We start from the raw sequence: 21,813 nt of genomic DNA, 5'->3' as shown, positions 1-21,813 counted from the left end.
GGACCAAACACAAGGTTAGACTCATTGTAGACATACATAAGAGGAGGGTGACGCACTGAAAATCAAATACCTGTTGTTGTCCTTTTCTTTATTTGGCATTGGATTCAGAGTTTGGTACAGATACATCGCTGAGACAATAATTGTTGAGATTTAATCTGATCTGAAACCGGATTCCCGGCATGTTTAACCTGGCTGCCCACCGCAGCCACTGTAAAGGCAGTATTTAAAAAAAAAACATTTGTCTTTAGTTGTGCTCTTGAGGCCACTGAGGTCCAGCCGGGTCCACTTCATGGTCACCACTGGTTCCGTCGAGGAGGTGGACGTCTGTCAACAGAAGGATCTCAAACGTCAATCTCAATATAATCTCTCAAGAGTTTTCAGGCTTCAACAATAGACGTAAGTGGCTGAGCTTCTGCTGTCGGGATCACATCAAGATTTCATGTCAGAAAACAACAAGCTCTGGTTTTCAGACTGTATCAGGCTAAACTGTTTCCTGATGCTCACTTCCGGGAAAAGTTTCTCAACCAACTTGGCCGCGCAGGCGCAGTCACACCGAATTCAACGGCGGCCATCTAGTGGCGACAAAGCATAATACAGCTTCATCTGTTCACCACCACGTATAATCATTATTAAATAAGTCATGTGCCTTACGCCATATAACGAACATATGATCTTTTACGTGAAAATGCAAGTTGGTACATCTGATCTTGATGTCTTCAGATGCAATTGTGACGTTCTTCCTGCACTATAAGATTCAGACTTTGATCTGAAACGTGCTTTTGGGGCGTATTTATGTTCCCAAATATTTGTTACCAACGTTAAATCTGATACAAAAAATAATAAAAAGAATAGCTATCAACGTCCCGTTACATTAGCACAATTGTAGCGCCTATATTTCTTGTGTTTTAAGCTTTTAAAAATCTTCCACCACTTGAACATTCATGATAAACATTCAAACATAGAACCACAGATTTATCTTATCTTTAACTTCTGAAAGCACTGAGGTTCGCCACAAACCCAGCGCTGACTAGATGAGACAGGATGGAACTGCAGATAGTGTAGTTGTGTAGTCTTAAACGTATTAGACAGTGAATGAAAACCGCTCGATATAAACAAAGCAGTTTTCGTTGTTTTTCACTTTTAAGGCAGGAGCTACGATGCTAGTGGTCTGCAGGGCTGAACTAGGGGTCAAGGGTGATGAAGGAGACAGGAGAGAGGAAGGCTCAAACACAACACAAGGAGACACCAACCACCAGAGCCAGTCCCTCGTTTGTACAGGACACCTCTTTATTCGCTTTCTCTCAATCACTTTATTCAGATGGATTCATTGCTACAGAGGCACTTAACAGAAGGAGGGAGAGCCAGGGGTCAATCGGGGTAACAGCAGATATCCCACAACCTTATTACAGAGTTTGTATTTACAGTCTGGGCCGCTGCGACTCTGGACTCGTGACACTCGTGCTACATATCAAAATATTTTGAGAGTGTCACGAGGTCAGACCTGCAGAGAAGCACCGCATTTTTTGGAAAGCGCCTCCTGCCCTGGGAGTTCCCCAGGACAGGAGGCGCTTTACACCCACCACCAACTCGATCAAGAAACAGCTCAAAAGATTCATTTCTTCAAACGCCTTGTCGAAGCAACCAAAGAGTAGGAGGAGCAGTGCCCCTGGTGTTGGGATGCTGGACTCTGGCATATATGGGTGGAGGTCAGAACTGAACGCCCGGGTCATAAATAGGGTCCAGTCATCTGCTACGGGACTGAATCGCGGTCATTACTGGAGCTGCCTGGCCAGATATGTACAAGGGTGTTTAATACTGGGCAGCAGAAAATAAGTGTCTAAAATGTTGGCCTTCATGACGTAAATGTAGCTGCTCCGTGTTCGGCGCGGCCTGATTTCATATTATCTTTTATTTATTTCACATTGTTAAAAAAAAGCGCACTCAGGTTGGTCAATAATCGGTGTTAAAAGCACTGGAGCAGGAACGAGTTTAATAACTTACATATCGAGTAACGTAGTGTTAGACCCTCAATTTCAACAGAGACGTTTGGGAATTTAAGTGAGAAGAGCGTCCACCCTCTGCTGGGATTATAATGCGTATGATGGGTCTCCTCCTAGCCGTGAGCCCCTCAGCCTACCATGTGCAAGTACACACGTTCGCAGAAACACACATGATATATGGGATCGGCTGGGCCGCTGGTCTAGTCTAGCAAAGAGGGCTCGGCAGGGCGGATAATGGTGGGCCGGTGGGAGGGAGCACCAGGGGGTCTTCGGCTGCAACAAGGAGAGAAGATCAAGGAGAGAGTCAGGAGAAACCACTAAACCCAAGAGAGGAAAGAGGAGGAGAGAAGCAGGGGTAAGAAGTGGAGGCCGTACCTGGGTACTCCCGGGGGCACTCGCGCTGGCCTGGAGGGGATCTGAGGGGGGGCACTGAAGGGGTCCTGGGTGCTGTTGAAGGCACTGACGGGTGCACCCGGACGAGAGGGGATGGGAGGAGCGCCGAAGGCTGGAGAAGGATTGAGAGGCGCTCCGAAGGCAGGAGTGGGGTTTAATGGTGGCCCGGGCGTCGGACCCCGGGCGGCAGGTGGTCTGGTGGGAGGCGGCACCGAGGACGGGGGTGGCCTGCGCTGTGGGGTCGGACTGTGGGGCAGATGGAAAAGTGAAGCTCGCGGAAGTAGAATCTTCTGACGTGTGGTGAAGGACCAACCTGGCCTCCTGGATCCACGTGTCGTTGACCGGTGGGGGCACCGGGGTGGTGATGGTGTTGGCGCTGATGTCGCCGATGATGTGCAGCGCCTCCTTCAGGGCGTGATACATGCGCAGCATCTCGTCCCGCCGCTGGGCCTGGTCGGCCGACTCCTCCATGAGGGCGTTCTGGTCCCCGGAGGAGTAGAGGTACGCCAGCAGGTCCGAGTGGATGAAGTCTTTCGCCTGGAAACACCAACATGTGTCAGGCAACCACGACACACTTCTCTCTGTTGGTGTCTGACAGACCTACTTCCTGTATCACCTATGCGCGATGGACAAACAGAAATAAGCAGAGCACGAGACGACGTCTTGCTTTTTGAAGGATTTAAGTATAATAGTAGGCAACAAACAGCATCATCCATTCTCTACAACATGGACCATGAAAGGGATGTTTTAGGTGATACACAGAGCAGCACAAACAAAGATGGTTCAAATGTGGTTGTAAAAAGCGATGAACTGCGGCTGCCATGGCGCCACCTGTCACACACCAAGCCACAAACCTTCCAAAGCGCCTTCACCCGACTCACATTATTGATCATGAGATGCATGATGGCTTTGGGCACGATGTCGATGACCGATCTGTTGACGATGCCGGTGTACGAGTCCACCAGATTGCGGATCGTTTCCACCTGCCGCTCCAACTGCGGGTCCATGGAGAAGGTGTCCGGGGGAGCTTCTTCATTCTCCGTCTGCGAAACAGAAGACGTCAAATGATGGGGGCCTGTCACACATCGATGTGAGCAAAGTCCCTGCCGCGCACCTGGTCTGACTCTGGATACACTCCTGCCCTGAGGAACGAAGCTTTCCAGCTGTCCACGTCGTCCTGAGAGTCGCAGGCCAGCTCGATCTGACGAAGATCCTTGTACACGTTCCTGAAGAATTCGTTCTTTTAAGTCACATGAGAGCGAGAGACAAGGTTCCTGCGCGGGCTCTGGGCACCGCCACCGCCACCGACCTCTGTTCTGTGTTGAAGATTGCAAAAATATGCTTCGTCGACATGAAGCCCTTCTCTACATCTCGGATCTTCAGGTTGTCCAGAGGGAGCATGTACTTCTTCTCTTTTTCCTGGAAAGTGAAAAAGTATGTCACTAAAACACGTCAGTGTCTAGACAGCTGTGTTGTGCGGGAATATGTTTATAGCAAACAACACATATACAGGAAGGTGTATGGGCACTTGCTGTAATATCACATCTGAAGCTTTAAATTGAACAATAAGCTGTCGACAACAAAAGGAAACACTCAGGTGAAGCAGGAATCCGAGAACTCATCTTAACAAGCAGGGGACAGGTGATGGTGACACAACAAAGCCACTGAAGATGACCGGACTTCCGTTCAGTCAGTGACCACCAGAAGGGAAGAAAGGGAGGAGCATGGGGGGAGGTGCTGGAGGAGGGGGTGCCAGGCTTGCGCGCTGAGCAGAGACATCTGGAAGCGCTTATATCCACTCTCCCTCGCTGTGGTGTGGACCCCACCGTTACATCACTCCCGCCGGCACAAACATCACGTCAACGCACGACACGACAGACCCTGACCCTCGACTCTGGCCATCCGTCGCCCGAACGTACAACTCCCATTTTAACCGGCGTCTAATCACGCGCACACTTGAACACACAACCACCCCGCCCCTCCGTCCCTCCCCCTCCCTCGCCCCCCGTAACCTAGTACGATTTCCTGCAAATTCCAAAGTCAGAGCCCGGCTGGAACGTTTCAGCCCGCCTGCCACGTCACTTTGCCTCCAACATCTCGCCGCTCTCTTTCTCTCTTTTCCGCTTGGATGGACTCAGAAACAAGTCATCGACAGTGGGTCGCTGGAGACGCACCTCTCCAGGGCCGTTTTTGATCCGGATTCTTCTTATTTTTAATTTGTCAACCATGACGGATTTATTGGGAAAACAGAAGCGTAAGTAAAAGCAACTATAACTTTAAGTCACAGACAAATGAAACGCCGTAATTTGTTGGAGTTTTTGTCGTCAACTTAGTAAAAGTAAATTATTTGTTTTTTAAACTCCAAATACAGTAAATATTGTTCCACTTTTAAAGGGATAAAAATGTCAAAAACTGGAGCATGAATGGGATGAAATGAGGTGTTATCAGCACTGCTGTGTGATGTTTGGCTAATGTTTACTCTCTGTGCTCTCTGTCCTTCTGTAGCAACATGGAGCCACAATGACCTCCCGGTCCTTCCTCCTACAGGTCCTCCTCACCACCCAGCCTGCCCAGTGTTCAGACTACCTGTTCCTCCAGCCGCAGCTGAACAGTAGTCTGCACATTGGTTAGGCCGGACTGGAACAAGCGCCGCTGATGCCGCCACAAGAGACATGACACTGCCCTTACATGCCCTGTAACCTCAGTATATTGAGGCTACAGCACCAGTCTCACTGCAACCAGGTCACACTCTTTATGACGTCTCACACATCACTTTTATGATCTGCTACAAACCTGCTCCACTCTTCATTATGCAGCTCCCATAATGCACTGCACCTGATACTTGCAAAGTATTTGCCAGATGATCAAACATTTTCATGAGCTGTTAAGCTTCTTTGAAACTACTATTAATATTCAACTCATCACCATAACTTCCGGACTACTACGACATATTAGCTACACCCACCACATTTAAAAATGAAAAGTAGATCTTGTTCATACACAAGTCTGCACTGTAGACAGGTTAGTGGTGCTTAAAAATGCATGAGGACCACTTCTAAACTAGCTTTGAAAACAGGGTGCAGCCAGACCGACTCATGAAACAAATTGGGCAATGTTATGAACTTGGATCATGAACTCCTCTTTTGTTGACATTAAAAATGTGCTGTTTTCGCCCGTGTACCAAGTTCCGACACCACAGCCGGTCTCAGCTGCTGCTTCTCCTCTATGGTCCTCCAGGAGACCGACTCTGTGGGCATTTTGAGCACTATAAAGTCAATAAAACGCCTGTGATGTCTTCGGTTTCATGTGACAAGGCTCAATATTTTCACATCATGACGCTCTTTAGCCTGTAAAAATCCATATATTAGTCGCCTCATAATAATAGCTTATAGTGTGGAAATTAGGCTATATGTCCATTTGATGCAGCTGTATCACATCAGTGCTTAATACAAAGTACTTGTCGACACATTCTATGTTCATACAACAGTAACAAGGAAAATAATTAAATGAGCTTGAATTTATCGGTGTGAAGAACATGTTTAAACTATGGATGCTCTGATCAATCGTTCACGAATCATGAGCGACCGATCTCAGCGTGATCTGTGAATGTCGATCACTACCCATCATTGCTGATCACAACAACGGATCGTGCGTGAAACCTCCGCTGGTTGTGATGCCTCGCTCTGCAACAGCATGTCTGCTATGGAGCTTCTAAAGTTTGCAAAGTAAAGTTTGTATCCTGCAGCTCATGCACGAGAAAATGCAGCATTAAATATGCCAGCACCTGATGGAGCACGGGGAGATTTCCAGGCTCATGAAAGTGAGACCGCAGGTTCCTCTGCAGCAGGCTTTTAGCAACAGAAGCCGGTCCGAGCATGAGATTCGGAACACGAAGAAATAGCCATTAATTTTACTGAACTAGATGACCAGCCTTCCTCAGGGGTCGTTCATGCGGAGACGGAAACAACTGTTACCGCCCTCAACATAAGACACTTTTCAAACTATTTTTTTCACCAGTGCTGACCTGATTTCGCACACTAATGTCCTATCTGAGTCAAAATAAAAGCCTCACCTCCTCGTTCTTGTACCAGGAGAGAGACTCTGCCGTGAGGACGAACCAGTACTCCTTTGATCCTCCTTTCATGATGCTGATGTTGATGGTTAGCCAGCCTTTCCGGATCACCTGCACAGCAGAGGATGAGGGAGAGAGACGAGAGCAATAGAGAGAGAAGTGTGACAGGATGATGAAAGAAAATATCGCTCCAACACTGTGACTTCTCAACGTTTCTCATTTTATTGAGCTCGACAGTGAATCAGAGATGTAAGTGTGATGTTGTAGCCGATTTGAGAATGGAGTAACCAAGAGGTGATGAGTGAAACATGAGTGTAGCAAATAGATATAAAGCACCATGTAGATATCAAACATCCTGGTCGATAGTTGACGGCAGTAGACAGCTAATGGTAAAAGAGATGTTAGTGGGGTTAGCCGTTTGGGAAACGGTCGCAAAAATGTCTGGTTAGAGCAGGAAAGGATCGGTTAGTAAAACCAAGTTCAAAGCATTTCATCGTATTAAAATCTAATGAGAGCCAAATGGCTCATTGAATAGGTGTTTATTTTTTAAACACGAGTCATAATATTCTCTCCAGTGAAGTAAACAGCAGTTTGGTAAAGTTGGTAGTGATAGTCAACGTTTAGTTTGCCTTGGAAAAAAAAAAAGCTGAAACTTTCCAGTAACAAGTTTCAGTTCGAGTGGAATTAATGGTGGTGTATAAGGATAAACAAAAAAATGACTATTTAAAAATGTGTTCATATATAACTGAGCAGTTTTGAACAGTCCCTAATAGGTGTCCAGTCATGTTTCATGAAATTAATTAGAATTTTTAAATGCCACTACATTTTAGAGGGATTCTCACAAGGCAAACTGTTACGTCACCGAGCACCAGGTGGCAGCAGCGGCGCTGACCTAACGACAAGAACTGATTCCGGAACCAGCACCTGTACAGCTAGTTCGGTGTCAACTAGCGTCAGAACAATTACAAACTTTGAATTTACGAGCCACAAACGTTAGTCAAAAATATATATATATACTCTAAAAATTAGAGACAATTACGTCTGGAAAACCAAAATTACTGCAGTATCTCAGCCACAGTTCCAAATTACTGGAGACGGTGTGACGTCAAAAGCTCTACCTTCTCCCCATGGAGCTCCCCGAGAATGTTGAGCTGCAGAAGTGCACAAGAACTCATTACAGAGTTGGGGAGAGACCCTTAGAGAGTCCACTGTAAATCACTCTTGGCTTCAGTCCGTCTGTTTGGCCTACGCGTTGCTGCCCCCCCGGCAAGGTGCGGTTAATGGCTAGGGGAGGGGGTACTTACCAGAATTTCACCCTGCAGTTACATGAAAAGATGGGGAAATAATAGCAGAGGGGAAAGTGTAAAGTCATAGCCAAAAGAAAAAAGGACAGAAGAGAGGAGGAGGGATGAGAGGACCCAGAAAAGAAAGGATGGATGAAGAACAGAGGAAACAGAGGGGATGACAAAGAATCCACACAGCAGAAGATAAAAAAAAAGAGTGACAGAGAGAGAGAAAAGAGAGCAAGAGAAGTACATGCAATTAGAATTACTTGACATTTTCCACAATTTGGTTATTTCACATTTGTTGCTCAGCTGGAAGGTGCCAGGTCCATGCACGTACTGAATTTCAAATAGGAGTTGAGTTAATGCTCATTTACATCATTCGGATTAATACGTTTGCAGTACAACAGCATGCCTTTGTTACATGCAAACAGCCATGGAAGCCATCGCTGTGAAGCAGACAAGCAGGCGGTACCACTAACTGGAGCAGCTCTGCTGAGGTTTAGAACTCAAGCAGGACAAATCCACGGTGTGGAAGACTGGAGCTAACAGTGTCACACAGTTAAAGGTTACACACACTGAGACAACTTGATCACAGGTTATTTGACCAGATTAATATGCTGCTTAAGGGAGCCATCAGTCACAGGAGATTAAGTGGCACTTCAGTGAAATGCCCGGCACTTTGGATACGCACCTGATTTGGTATCACTCTCTTCTTGTTTGCAGCTGTGCTCCGCTGCTGGGCACTGTCAAACAAAACCAACTATGAGCACAATTGTCAGGGTATTTCATGGCTTTTCCACCAGCAATGAGGTCAAAAGAAAGGGCACCTGCCACAAAACTGACACCATATTAGACAGAGAAAAATGGCTGCCACAACAAATACGTCATTTTAAGAGGTAGCAAATGAATAAATAATTTCAGTGCAGCCTTGGAACAAGAATGTAACCGCAACAACTTCTCAGTAATGAGTGTCAGTTTAAGATGAACCGTCTCTCGCACAGAAACAGCCCTAACAACGTCAGCCCACCTGTTGTTGCCGTACCCTTGGAGGCTACCATCATCCAGCCTTCTGTGGTCAAGACTGAAAGTGATGTCATAAGAAGCGTTAAACAGCCCTGACCCGCCGGCAACATTTGATGGAAATCCACGCGCCATGCAGGTGCAAGGCCAACCCTTCACTGAAGCACCAAACACACACACACACTGGGGTTTCTTGTTACGATATGAGACCACAACAAAGCCAAACACAGAGGAATCACCCCTTCAGCGCCGTGCAGTTGTTACATGAAGTATTGCAAGACTCCTTCAGAACACAGCCACATGAGAAGACCTGAATTCACTTTTCAGTTTTCCTATGCAAAAACACCTGGCAACCTTCTGGGATCACTGGCTCTCCTTTTAGAACACCATCTTCCAAGCAGAGAGCTCACAAACAAAACCTCTCCAATGGTCGAGAGCCAGTTCTGGTCACGACTTTCCTTGCTATTTTGGGAAACAATTAACCCAGATGAAGATCCAACACTAAATTTTAAGAAAAGTCCCTCCCCATTTATCTATTCAATGAGTATTCCTAGACGATATCCAGTGTGGACATAGAGTCTCAGCCAAGATTTGCAAGTGTGGGTGTTGCCTGTAGATCGGACAAAACAATGGCAGATGCGGGGTGTTTGTACACCAGCAGCTGGACGTCACTCCAGTCAAATATAATGAGACTCTGCTGTCAGCCGGCAGAATATTCCCAGAGACTGTGGAGGACAGGAAGTCTGGTCTGTCAAGCAACCAAGCATGAATTATGTGGTGAGGAAGTGATATTACTGCATGCAAATAGAAAACACGGCTAATTACTCCAACCTTGATGGTGGCATCGGCTGGTCCACAGAGAGAGACATGCTCTGATGTGGGGGGAGGCTAATTGGCACGCTTATTCAGCGATGCTCGGCCGCGTCCAATACCCGACTAATTAGAAGCAATGGCTTTGATAGGGTTCATTCATGTAAGGTAAATACGTGAAGAAGCCACAAGCAAATTCAGTGTGTAATGGTCGCTGAACTATGAAAGGGCTCTTTGGAAATGCGCATGTTTTGCCTGTCTGTTTTGTCATGACAGTCGGTAGCAGGCGGGACGATGCGCTAGAAACCATAGCCCAGAGGAGGAAGAGCACGTACTTGGCAAAGCCGATGAAGTCCTCATGGTTGGTGTTGATGTAAGCCAGCTCGATGTCGATCAGCAGCAAAACCTTCATGAGAAATTCAACATGGGTCAGGTCAATCTTTCAACATATGTAAGAGGTCAACTTGAAAACAGTGATAACATAATAGTTACTGAAGACAGTTCACAGACCTGGTCCTTCGTCTTCCCCTCTCTTTCCCGGACGTAGGTCGTCACGATGCGCTCCGTTTCCTCTCTAAGTCTGGGGTAGGAGTTGAGCTACGAGACAAGAGCAGAAGACCACTGCAGTGCCGACCAAAGTCAAGGACGTCAACACGTGACTTTACACCTAGTTGGACTTACCAACGTTTACCAGAGAAACACGAGTCAGAATTGAAAATAAGATGAGAACAAAGACAAAGGGGAAAAGAGAGTCAAGTGACAGTTCAGCGCCATATTTACAGTTCGCTGCACGTAAAGACAAACACAAGGTTATTATTATTGGAAAGAAATGAGAAATTTACAGCATCTACAATAAAGAGATTTACAACATAAAATAATAAGAGATGAGCAAAATAGATGTGCGGATAGATTTATGTCATTTTTTACATGAACTGATGGATTTTTTTTTCAGGTGAACAGAGAGTTATCTGTCCAGAAGATGGCAGTAACGCTATAATGACTCAATGAACATGCACCTTTGCCCTACTGCACTCTGATGACGGAAACCACCTTGAAAATGGTTTGGCCCTTCCCAGCATGACGTTATCTATTAAACTATAAACAAGGTCATTCACTCTCACAGGAGGCCCTGCAACAAGCAAGACACCATTTCCTGCCATTTTGCTTGTGTCTTGCTGTAGCTGCAGAGAGACATGACTCACGTTGAGGTGAAGTAACCTGAGTCACCTGGTAATATCTATATTACCAGTATAATAATGTGAAAATCAAGCAGCAACAGAAAAAAAAAGATGAAGGTGAAACTGTGAAAACGTACTTCGATCTTTCATTCCAACCTTGAGATCTCGCGTGTAATGACGACTTTATGATACAGTGGTTAGCATGCTGCATTGCTGGAATGGGTGTCGAGCTATGTTCCCGATATCGCGGGCGCAGGTGTGTCCATGGTTACCTTGACGGCACACTTCATGACGAGTGCGGTGAGTTCGGACACCACGAGGTCCACGCATTTGAGGCTCGGCTCTTTGAGTTTGAGGATCTGCTTTTTGACTATTGCTTCGAAAGCCAAGTCGGGGGTGAAGAGCCCCGTTCTGAGTGTTCATGCGGTTAGATTGCATTTTGCCGTGGCAGCGGAGAAAAGGACAGAAAAGTATTCCGAAAGAAAGTGACAGACAGGAGAAAGAAGGAAAAAAAGGATTCAGTAAGTTAGTGATTTCTAGAAGCCTATAAGAGAGCAGCAGGACAAGCCAAAGGTGTTCACGTGCTCGCAGATGGTTGGTCGCAGTGAGCTTGCATGAGCCCACTCCAACTTGTCTTTTATGGTTAAGCAGTGAGACCTTCAGCTTGTCCGAGAGGAGCCACAGATGAACAGACACATCACACTACAAAACATATCACCACCACCTATACACAGGGCTCAGTGGGCTGGGTTCACAACAAACTCGAGGGTACAGCCTGAGTGAGTGCAACCTCAGCCACAGACACCTAATCCCTGTGATGTAGCTGGATGGGGAGATGCTGGGACTCCTGCAGTACCTTATTTGTGCACTGCCTGACTGTGTTGATTAACTCCTGAATGACCAGATCGATACATTTGAGACAAGGAGTTTTCAGCTTTACAATCTGCTTTTTCACGATGGCCTCGAACGCCAGGTCGGGAGTGAACAGCCCCGTTCTGGAGGTGGACAGGGAGACAGGGGAGAGGTGGCAGACAGATGGAACGTTAACAGACATGAGGGCGGAAAAACTTGCAGCACATAACTGACAGAAACGGATGACTGAGATGAGCTCTAAGGTGATTAGAAAACATGTTTTTAGATGTCAGTATTTGATGTCTTACAGTGACTTACGTTCTGAATGAGATTAGAATATTAAATTTGGCTTCAAACAGACTCAAATGCACCTCAAAATATATTCAATATTTGAACAATAATGTCCTTAATATTATTAAAAAAAAACAATTCTGAATACAAGCAGGATGAGTGGCAAAATAACATGGTTTACACACAGTGAGGAGGAACATAAGGAAAACAACTTAAACATCAAGAGGAACCAGGCAGACAGAGCTAATAAGAGCAAATAATTATGTTGGGAAAAAGACACGTTCATATGACATTGTGTTGATAAAAAGGCAGCAGGAGCTCCAATAAAGCCTCCATTTCTTAAGCTAAAGCATCATCTGCGTACGCAGCATTAATGCAGTTGAAGGAATCGGAATGACACAGATAAAACAAACAGCAGGGGGACATAGTCATTTGCAATGACTCTGTCACTTGCCTGATTCCGTGAACGTTCTTGATTGCATGACTGATTTCCCTCCTCAGCTCCTTCTCATCAAACACAATCTAAAAGAACAGAGGGAGAAACACAGACTCCATAAAACATCACAGTCACAAAGAGAGGCGGTGATGCACCACTGAGCGTGCTACAAACCTTAACAAGCTCAAATGGGAAACGTTCATGGAAAATGCGGTTGATTTTGGCACCGCCTGACAGTTCGTTGGTGTCCACCTGGTCGCCGGAGCCCTCGATGCATTTCTCAAAGTCCACGCCAAACTGTTGGACCATTCTGAGAGATGAGATCGAGTTAAACCGAATTCTCAAAGGCATCCAACATTTGGAGACACACTCACTGCAGCAAGGCTTTGGTCTTGCGTGTGGGGTCATCAGGACGAAAGTTCTTATACTCCTCCACCTCCTTTTCCAGGGAGAGAAGCTGGCTCTGTAGCTTGCTGCGTAGTCCAGGCAGGGTGTCCCTGATGTGGTTGGTCAATTGCTACAGATAAAAAATAAAGAAAAAAAAAAAGAGTGAGAATCGGCGCTGAAACACTTCAGGGAGAAACCCAACAACAGACCTGGTTGAGAGTTTTCTGTAGATGTGGGGTTCCCATTCGCTCTGCTATATGTCTGTATGCTGGGTGAGACAGAAAAAACTTTCTCTCCGCAGCAAGAGCAGCTCGGATGTCCTTTCTGCCATCAATGTCTTTTTGACTGCGATTCACCACACCAATGTAGCCTACACAACGAATGAAGAATCACTTAGGGGCAAGAATATTCAGCTCCAAATACGAACGTGGGCGCCAACTCTTACCTCGGCGGAGCGGCAACAGCTTATTTTCGAGGATGTCCTTTGCATCTGTGCCTTCATCCATTAGGTCCAGTTTTGTAATCACACCAATGGTTCTCAGACCTGGCAGAGAACAAGTCCCCCCGAGTCCAAGAGGTAGAAAATTACAGTCTCTATTGTGGTCAAGTGACTAAAAAAAGTACTGTGATTCATCAAAGTAATGACTTCCTGCTTTTACAAAAATAGCTGATATTTTGACATTATCAAACCAGGGATCATAAAAAAGCACCTGCTCGATAAACACCAAACTTTATGTTGTCGGGCACAAAAAGCATTGTTTACCTTGAGGATCCACCTCCTTGGCAATCTTCAGGGCATCAGAGTTGGCCAGGTCAGTGTTGGCAGGCGTGACGGCCAGAATCAGACAGCTCTCCTTGGTAATGAACTGCAGCAGCATGTCCCTGATCTGGTGCTCGATATCTATTGGTTGATCTCCGACAGCAACCTTTGTCATTCCCGGGAGATCAATCAGAGTCAGATTGAGGACTGACTCACGGAGACGGTGACCATGTAAAGAGATATTTTTTATTAATATACATGTTTCACTCTGCTGATGACACAGGGAGACACATGTGAACAAAAGCATTTTCATGGTCATGAATGGTATGATTTGTAGTTTACCATGTGGTGAATAGACCCTCAGGTTTATTGGGATGGGAGAGATGCCTTTGTTGGAGCCTGTGATCCTGTCAGTCTCTGCCTCGATTTCCGCCCGTACTTCGTCAAAGTCCACAAACTTCTTTTGTTTGCAGTGCAGGAATTCAGCATATTCTACACTCGGGGACGGAGTGACATCCAGGCAAATTGGGATGGGCAAGAGAGAGACAAGAGAAGAGTTAAATTAAAGAGATGAAGGTGGTAGACGGATGAAAGCGAACCTTGCTTCAGGCGCAAAGACAGTGAGGCCATTTGCAGGGCACTGATGAAAGGAGACAGACGAGACTGTGAGCGGACCCGGCACACTCACCTGCTTTATTGTTGACCAGCTGCAAAATGAGAGGTCTGCGGGTTACAATGCCTGATCCTCGAGGAAGAAAGTCCCTGAGAGCGAGAGATGGCGAGAATCAAATAAACACCAAAGTGAGGAATGTCATGTCGGGTGAAACAGGGCTGGGTAACCAACAGAGAGACATCAGGAAGAAAAGTGAAAGAGACAGGCAGAATGTTCAATTATTCATTAGACTCAATGTCCATTTTCCCACAGTGTGGCCTCCGCTAAATTGATGGGCACAGGGGAATTTCACGCCTCACAACAAGTCAAATGTGACTCATGATTAGAGCATCAGACAGCAATTCAATGCGCATCTCGTCGGGGGCACAGAGGGATGGAGGAAAAAAAAAACCCACAACACTAATGAAATCACAATATGGTCATACCTTAGCTTAGCTGCTTCAGTTCCAGCTGGTCATGCTATAACAAGGAGATTCCTGAAATCCAAACAGCTTAAAAACAAATTGTTCCATTGACTAAATAAAAAAACATACAAGTCTCCAAAAGCATTCACCTCCATTGTCTTTTCCTTTGGGCATTTGCCCCTCAACAACACAACCCAGAGAAATGCCTATCATCTCCATGTCGTTGTCTGCAGAAACAATGAACCTTGTTGGGACGCTACATCTTTGCCTTAACTACATATCCACTTCTATTGTCTCTCTTTGCATGAGTCCAAACCATCTGAGTGTCACCTTCCAAAAGCTGTCCCTCCTGAGCTTGTCGTGCCTTGTAACACCAATGGCAACCTCAATGTCGCCATCTCAACCACTTCACATGGCTTCCCTCCATTGTAGTCTGCTGTCACTGTCTTCTTCTCCTCCCTCGACTTTTGTTTTTTGTCCCTCTCTCTAGAGACCTTGGGTCTTCCAATGGGACCAAACTCAAAAATGTGTTTTCCTTATAATCAATGGCACATTGTGTCCTTTCTGTGAGAAATTTGCATGACATGCTCCAACTAGTAATGCTTCTTTTGAGTTACAAAGATAAATATTTAGTGCATTGTTGCCAAGTAGGCAAACAGTGGAGGATGATGAAGACCTCAAATTGCTGAATGCACTTTGCACAATCCACGCACCACTGATGTTCAGATAAACCTTGTCACTCTGAACTCTGAACTATTAGCCGACCGACATTTAGTTTTCGTTCCATAATAACATCCCCGCATAAATATCAGCCTTCATTTGTTATGCAAATTTTGCAATGTGACATGACGTCATGGCACATTATACAGTTGAGTGTTTGTTTTGGCTTAAAACAAAGAACGAGATTACAATGACTAAAGTGAATACTGTGAGTCAGACGACCTAAAACACAATACCATGTCTGTCATTGCTGACATGGTTGATTCTCTTAAAGTGATAGGGAACCTGAGGAATGTCTAAAGACTCTTTGTCAGCAGTCAGCTGAGGCTCCTCCTGTAAGTGAGCAAGTCTGCAAACAGACCTACATCTGGTACTAATAACCTTGTGCAGCAGGGTGGAGCATACCATCCACCCTGGTCAGAGAGCCACGCACAGTCTGCTTCAGTCACACAGGCTAATACCGAAACACATAGGTTCCATCTACATGGAGGCAAAAGCACTAAATGTGTCATAATGCCACAGTAAAAAAAATGAAGCAACAAGTCGCGACAGAACGGAATCTCTGACTCAGTACAATGCACTGACCCTGGTGCACCAGGGTTGAGGTTTTCTGGAGCCAATCCCAGCTGTCATTTGGGGGGAAGGCAGGAGACATCCTGAACAGCTTGTCAGGCTGTGTGCGTAGCCCACTGTGACAGACAACTGCTAACATTTGCTGCCAAAGAAATTGAACTTTCAGGACAGCAAATGGGAGGCCTTCTCTCTAATGATGACATTTTGATCATTATAAAGCAAAATAAAAGGTCTCAAATAAATTCTATGTAAATTCTCCTACACTTTTTTTGCGCTCACATCTTGCCATGACAATTTCAAAGCCTTTCAGTTTATGTGTTGTACTTAAATAAAAACAACGGCAATGCAGTTCCAAAGTTATTTCTGTCCAGTTAAAGGGAAATAAAGAGTGGCCACCTGCTAGTGGAATGCCACCATCAATTGGAACATTCTGGGCCTTTCTGACTTCAGCAGAAAAGCTTCATGTCAGTGGTTTAGCACTGATGCCATGTCATGCACAGAGCGTGGAACAAAAGGCCTTGCGTTCAAGCAAAAATCATTGAAAATTAAATGGTATGGAGAAATTGATTTCTGCTCAAGCTGGTGTTAACTTATTAATGTGTGTAAGTAATAGATCACTCTCACTGAACTTGCAGGCAGACACTGTGTCAGTGGGAAAAGAAGAGCCAAAAACACAAACTCTAGAACAAACATGAGGAGAAATACTTAGGAACCAGTTTTTCTTGAACTAGATAATCCTTACCAATACAACTGGAGGGAGAGTTATTGAAAAGCAGCAAAAGGCCAATATTCCATTATTGATGTGTTGTAAATGATAGACGAGGCTGAGCAGATTGTGTATCATTTCATGCATTATGAATGTCCCAGCAAAGAGCATCCGACTGTGAGCCTCTCATTTTGCCTTCAGAAAAAAAAAGAAAAGCAAGGGAGATAAAACATCCCCGTCTTCCAGATCTGGATGTCCCCAGCAGAAACAACTACTGAGAAACTCAAAAACCTTCAACAGATCTTGTTATTTCTCATTTCTAAAGCCCATGTTTTGTTGTCAAACATTCACCGGAAAGGAATGGGGGGAACGTCAACCTGCAGCTCTCTGAGGGTGGTATTTAGCAAAATGTGTTTGCGGTATGTTCAGGCTTTTCCATGAGCTTCTGATGTGACGCTACACATATAATTATGGCTCTCCACTTTCCCACACCACAGTCCATGTCCGTGGGCACGGAGAGGAACCACTCGCAAACCTAGAAAGCCTCTCAACATAGTCGGTTATCTCAATACAGCATGGTTCTCACAGATGGTAACAGATATAATAATTACCTCCACCCAGACAGTGTGCAGATTTAGATATGGAGTACTTCGCTCTGTGCGTCAGTCACAAAGGCAGACTTTGCAACACTGTAGGGTTGTGTTTTGTTTTGGCAAGATAATTCTGTTACAAAAAACAACATTTTTGACAGTATAACTAAAAATCTATGTTGATATAACAACATGAATTGATTAAAAATATAAGCAAAGTAAGGTGTTTTCATATATATATAGACAATATAATACAGACCAAGAAAGCTATTTGCTGATAATAGGAGATTGTAGGAGGAAGACAGGGTACAACACCATTATAGTTGAAGAAATGGGGTCACATAGATAGAGTGTGTCAAAAGTTTGAGACCAACGAATTTGTTACTTTTTAAAACAAATGACGAAGCCGTGGTGAACAGTTGCCAGTGTTGCCGTCTGTGGGAAAACAGATCTAAGAATCTAGCTCTGAAATAGCTACTGAAGTTGGGTGGAGTTACAATACAACCTGTGTACTGACTACACACATTTACACAACGCAATTCTTTGTTAATATCTTGACAAGACACAATCTTCGAGTGATCATAAATAATTTTCAACTAGACCCTGAAGAAAAACTAATAAACTTTTTCCCCCCACACATTTGGAATGGGAATCAGCTATTACTAAAACATGTCAGATTTCTGAGTGCAGTTGTTTAAGTTAGAGAAAGAACTGCATTTTCCACCTTTATTAACTTGAAGAGACTTGAATGAATCCATCATGAATGAATATATCCATAACTAACAGGACCTTGAAACCAAATGTGGATACGCAAGTTTCTTGCGCTCCTTCAGGTACCCACTAAATATATGTTGGAAATTTGCTATTTACTACAGCATGCATGAGTGACCTTTATAAACCAGTGTATAAATAACACTTTGTGTTTGTGGAAGTCTATTTCAAGTGTGAATGCTATTATGGGATTTGCACAGCTTAATTCCAGATAATAAGATCATCAAGAAAAGTACATAATGGCTTGCATGCATGTTCTGAAAAGCAAGTACAAAATATAACCCAGATTCTATTGTCGTAGAGCCACAGAGGAAAGGGATTATTCGCTTGCCTGGGGACATAGGGATGAGCCAGGCTTTCACACAGACCGTTTACCTCAGCAGAGAAAAGGGAAACAAAAACACTCGCAGACAAGTGAAGCAGTTCAATGTTCTTAGTTCAAACGTTTCGCCACCAGAGGGGGATTTCCCGATCCTTGACCTTACATCACAAAACGTCATGTAAGTGATGAAGGATAGGGTTCAGAGTTAGCGTCTGATCCAAAGCTCAAACAAGCTCTTAGATCAACAATGAGTCATTGCAGCACGGGCAGACCACGCCTGAGTCCTGCTGTTTGCCAGTGGAGTGAGTAAGCGGCTTCAGGTAGACTGCTTGTTAATGCTCAAACGTCTTCTGCTGTAAGTGCATAACAGTCATGCTTTCAGATGCAGATTTACTTGAGGTAATCTAAACGACCGCCATCACTGATATTGTCGCATTTATGATTTCATTTACCATAACAACCTGATTACCATATAGAGTGGTACCTCAGTTCTCGACCACAATCCGTTCCAGACGGCCGTTCGAGAAGCGATTTGTTTGAAATCTGAATCAATTTTTCCCATTACAATGAATGGAAAAAGAAATAATGCGTTCCTTAAAATAGGCTTTTGTAGGAGTGAATGTAGAGTGTCTGCTGCAGGTGCGCTGTTCCTCTATGTGTGTGGCCGCTGCATGTGGGAGGGGTTGCCGAGTGAGTGACGTCTCTCCAGAAGTGAAGAGGTGCCCGGTGCGTGTCCAGCTCTGAATGTGCGCTTCTGTGCAGTTTGGCTGTGACAAAGTCATAAACCAAGTCACGCTCTGTCCCAGACTCGCCTCATCCCTGTCCCAGCTCCAGCCCACAACAGGACATCAAACCCTGGAGTGCACGCTCCAGCCTCAGAGGTGGAGAGCGAGAAAGCGGAAAGAGAACGGGAAGGTTTTACACCTCAATATGAAGAAAAAACAGCCAGTAAATGTAGCTAACGGGACACGTCTGCATACAGAGGCTGCGTTATACACAATAACAAAGCGCGTCGTGGGTCAGCTGATCGGTCCGCACATGTTATGGTATTTCTGGCTTTTTCGAGGCCGTTCGAGTTCTGGACTTTCATTTGAAATCCAAAGCAAAAAAATCTCGAAATTTTTGTTGGAACAAAAAGTCCGGGACGTTAGAAAACAAAGGTACTAATGTAATTGTAAAGGATACAGAATGAGTAAGACATTTAATACATAATCTTATTACATGTTAACGCTGTAAAAGGCATGGCCAAAACTTTTTATCTGTACCGATATGTTCAGTTTGTGCTATGAAAAGGGAAGTTTTTAAAAAAAACAGAACACCGTTGTCTCACTGTTGTTAATTTGTAATCCATAAAACGCACATTAGCAGTACAATACAGCTATTAGTCATGGCACAATTAGTCATCACTTAACCTGGCATTGAGAACTGACCACAGCAGGTTGGGAACAACCAACAACCTGTACCAGAAACCCAAATTTTTATTTTTTTGTCCTCTGCGTCAAGACTTTGATACTTGTCATGGCTGATCAGTACTTGTAACTAAACAAAGTGTGTGCAAAATTTAACTCACAGTTTAGGTTGAAAAAAAATGTGTGCAAGAAAACCTTGCATTGGTGTTATTCATCAGTAGAATGTTGCAGACAGTTTGTCGCACGGTGAAAAACCACATAGGTTTCAAGGTTGTCGCTGTTAGGGTATTCTTTACATGACAGACAGGAAGTGTCATGACTCTACGAAACCACCTTACTTAGAGGAACCAAATAGACCAACAGTATTCATCTTATTTTTGTTCAAGCAAGAGTAATGACTGTGTGAAAATGTATATCGCTTTCAAAAAGTAAAACTAGCCAACAAACTGTGAGAACGATTCTTGTGTTTGGCAAAAACCATTGTTCCATGAGGGCTGATTTACATGGCTATGTGTTGCAAATGACATGACTTAGCTTCAATGCAGTAACAATGACCACGGATTAAACTTGAAAACCTTGCGATTTTAACTTAGCTCTTATATCAGTCAAGTGTTGTCTGTTGTCTGTGTAGGCTGCAAGTCTGTTCTTGCCCATCAGCAGTTTCGACAGGCTCAAGTCAATGAACTGGGTGTCTGCATGCCATCTCCAAAACACACCACCGCCTTCATATATGTGATAGTGCATTCCCTCTGAGGGTTCCACACAAACAGCCTCTCTGTGGAGGGAAAACCTGCTAAGCAAGCTGCTCTAGAGGAAGGCTAGTTTTGTCTTTTTATGTTAAGGTTGGGCTGTGGGAGTGGACAAGAGGATCTTCCTGCACGACTGCTCTCACCTTACCTAACACAGAATGCAGAAGTCTACTTCCTTGAATACCAAAAACAGTTGCAAAAGCGGAAAGCAACACGTGACAGCTGTAGACCTTAACTTGCATGTTTTTGCAAAGACCAGCATCAGTTTAATACAAGTAGCATTAAAAATGACAAGCCCAAGTGATACAACAACAAGTGATACACAACCGAAGTGCACCAAACGACCTGGATGGGTGTGGTTAAAAATGTAAATTTGTTTGGGGACGGATGGTCTCTTGGTTATAGTCACAGGGAAATGACGTCTTCATCAAATAGCAGTCAGAACACTACTGTTCAAATATTAAGGGGGATTGTTCACTGAGCGACTTGCATGCTTGCTTCATTAGAATACACTGCAACCCAAGAGGGGGCAGAGCAAGTAAAATATTAAGCGTTGTGAAGTCATAATGTGACGGGAAAACAACTTGAACTTGCGTCAAAGGGTTTCTATAAAAGGGAAAAGAGAACAACCATTCCATGTTTGCCTACGTCAAACAATGATGCATAGCCGCCACTGTTTTGAATAGGAAGGAACTTTGCATTCAGGCTACAGCAACTAGGCATTTCAACTCCAAACAGCAGGATACATTTGTGCATTTTAAATTCAAGCCGGTTCTTAACATCAGAAGACGAGTCTCACCTGCCAACAAAATTTTCCAACACAGAGCTTTTCCCGGCGCTTTGCCCGCCGACCACGGCAATCTGCGGAAGGTCCAAATTGCAACTCTGACCAATTGAGCTGAAAGCATCTTGAAGCTTGTTTATGAGGGGAATCAGGTCTTCCATGCCCCGGTTCCCCATGGCTTCTTCAGCTGGGAGAGCTCAGCGCTCAGACGACGCTAGCGTTAGCTTAGCAGCAAGGTGCTCTCGGGTTTCTCCGGTTAAAAAGCTAAAGCCGCTCAAACTGCGCGGGGTCGAGTGGCTGCTAGCTACACAGACAGACCTGCTATCATTCCGCGATATTTAAAAACATGTAACTAAATCCCGTCTGTGGGTTTTAGCTGACGGTAAACTCGCAAAAACAAAACTTCCTTCTGACCAAACGCCATCCGGTCAGGGGAACGACATCTGACCGAAACCGGCGAGTAAAGACCCACCTCCTGTCGGAAATTACCGCCAGCCTATTTGCGGAGGAATCCGTCTCTCAGAAAATACAGAGACTTGATTGGATACAATAAAGGCGTGTGTTTCGCTCGCGACAAATCGCTACATCTTCATTGGTGACAGCGGTGCGTCAATCAAAGGTCGCCGC

The 21,813-nt window shown here is 44.8% G+C and overlaps 1 protein-coding gene across 4 annotated transcripts; it reads right to left on the bottom strand.

Moving 5' to 3' along the window:
• Window positions 1-79: 79 nt before the first annotated feature.
• dnm2a (dynamin 2a) lies at window positions 80-21,809 on the bottom strand. Of its 4 annotated transcripts, none has more exons than XM_053850867.1 (21): window positions 21,202-21,803; window positions 14,174-14,247; window positions 13,828-13,977; window positions 13,489-13,692; window positions 13,171-13,269; window positions 12,935-13,095; window positions 12,713-12,855; window positions 12,513-12,648; window positions 12,357-12,424; window positions 11,616-11,754; window positions 10,092-10,178; window positions 9,917-9,987; window positions 8,443-8,494; window positions 7,770-7,781; window positions 6,466-6,576; window positions 3,703-3,812; window positions 3,508-3,619; window positions 3,275-3,436; window positions 2,707-2,930; window positions 2,376-2,639; window positions 80-324 (listed from the first exon to the last, which is right to left on the bottom strand). In XM_053850867.1, the coding sequence occupies exons 1-21, from the start codon at window positions 21,360-21,362 to the stop codon at window positions 294-296; spliced, it is 2,571 nt and encodes an 856-aa protein (XP_053706842.1). In that variant the 5' UTR covers window positions 21,363-21,803; the 3' UTR covers window positions 80-293. The 4 variants fall into 4 exon arrangements, with proteins under 4 accessions (XP_053706842.1, XP_053706843.1, XP_053706840.1 ...); XM_053850868.1 differs by lacking the exons at window positions 80-324; window positions 11,616-11,754 and adding exons at window positions 353-2,273; window positions 11,032-11,170 and having other exon boundaries at window positions 21,202-21,809; XM_053850865.1 differs by lacking the exon at window positions 80-324 and adding an exon at window positions 355-2,273 and having other exon boundaries at window positions 21,202-21,801.
• Between the last annotated feature and the right edge of the window lie 4 nt (window positions 21,810-21,813).

Source organism: Synchiropus splendidus, chromosome 19 (assembly GCF_027744825.2).
Source record: "Synchiropus splendidus isolate RoL2022-P1 chromosome 19, RoL_Sspl_1.0, whole genome shotgun sequence".
Classification (NCBI taxonomy): domain Eukaryota; kingdom Metazoa; phylum Chordata; class Actinopteri; order Syngnathiformes; family Callionymidae; genus Synchiropus; species Synchiropus splendidus.
Note: the sequence above shows the minus strand (reverse complement) of the source record. Positions and strands in the feature narration are given on the sequence as shown.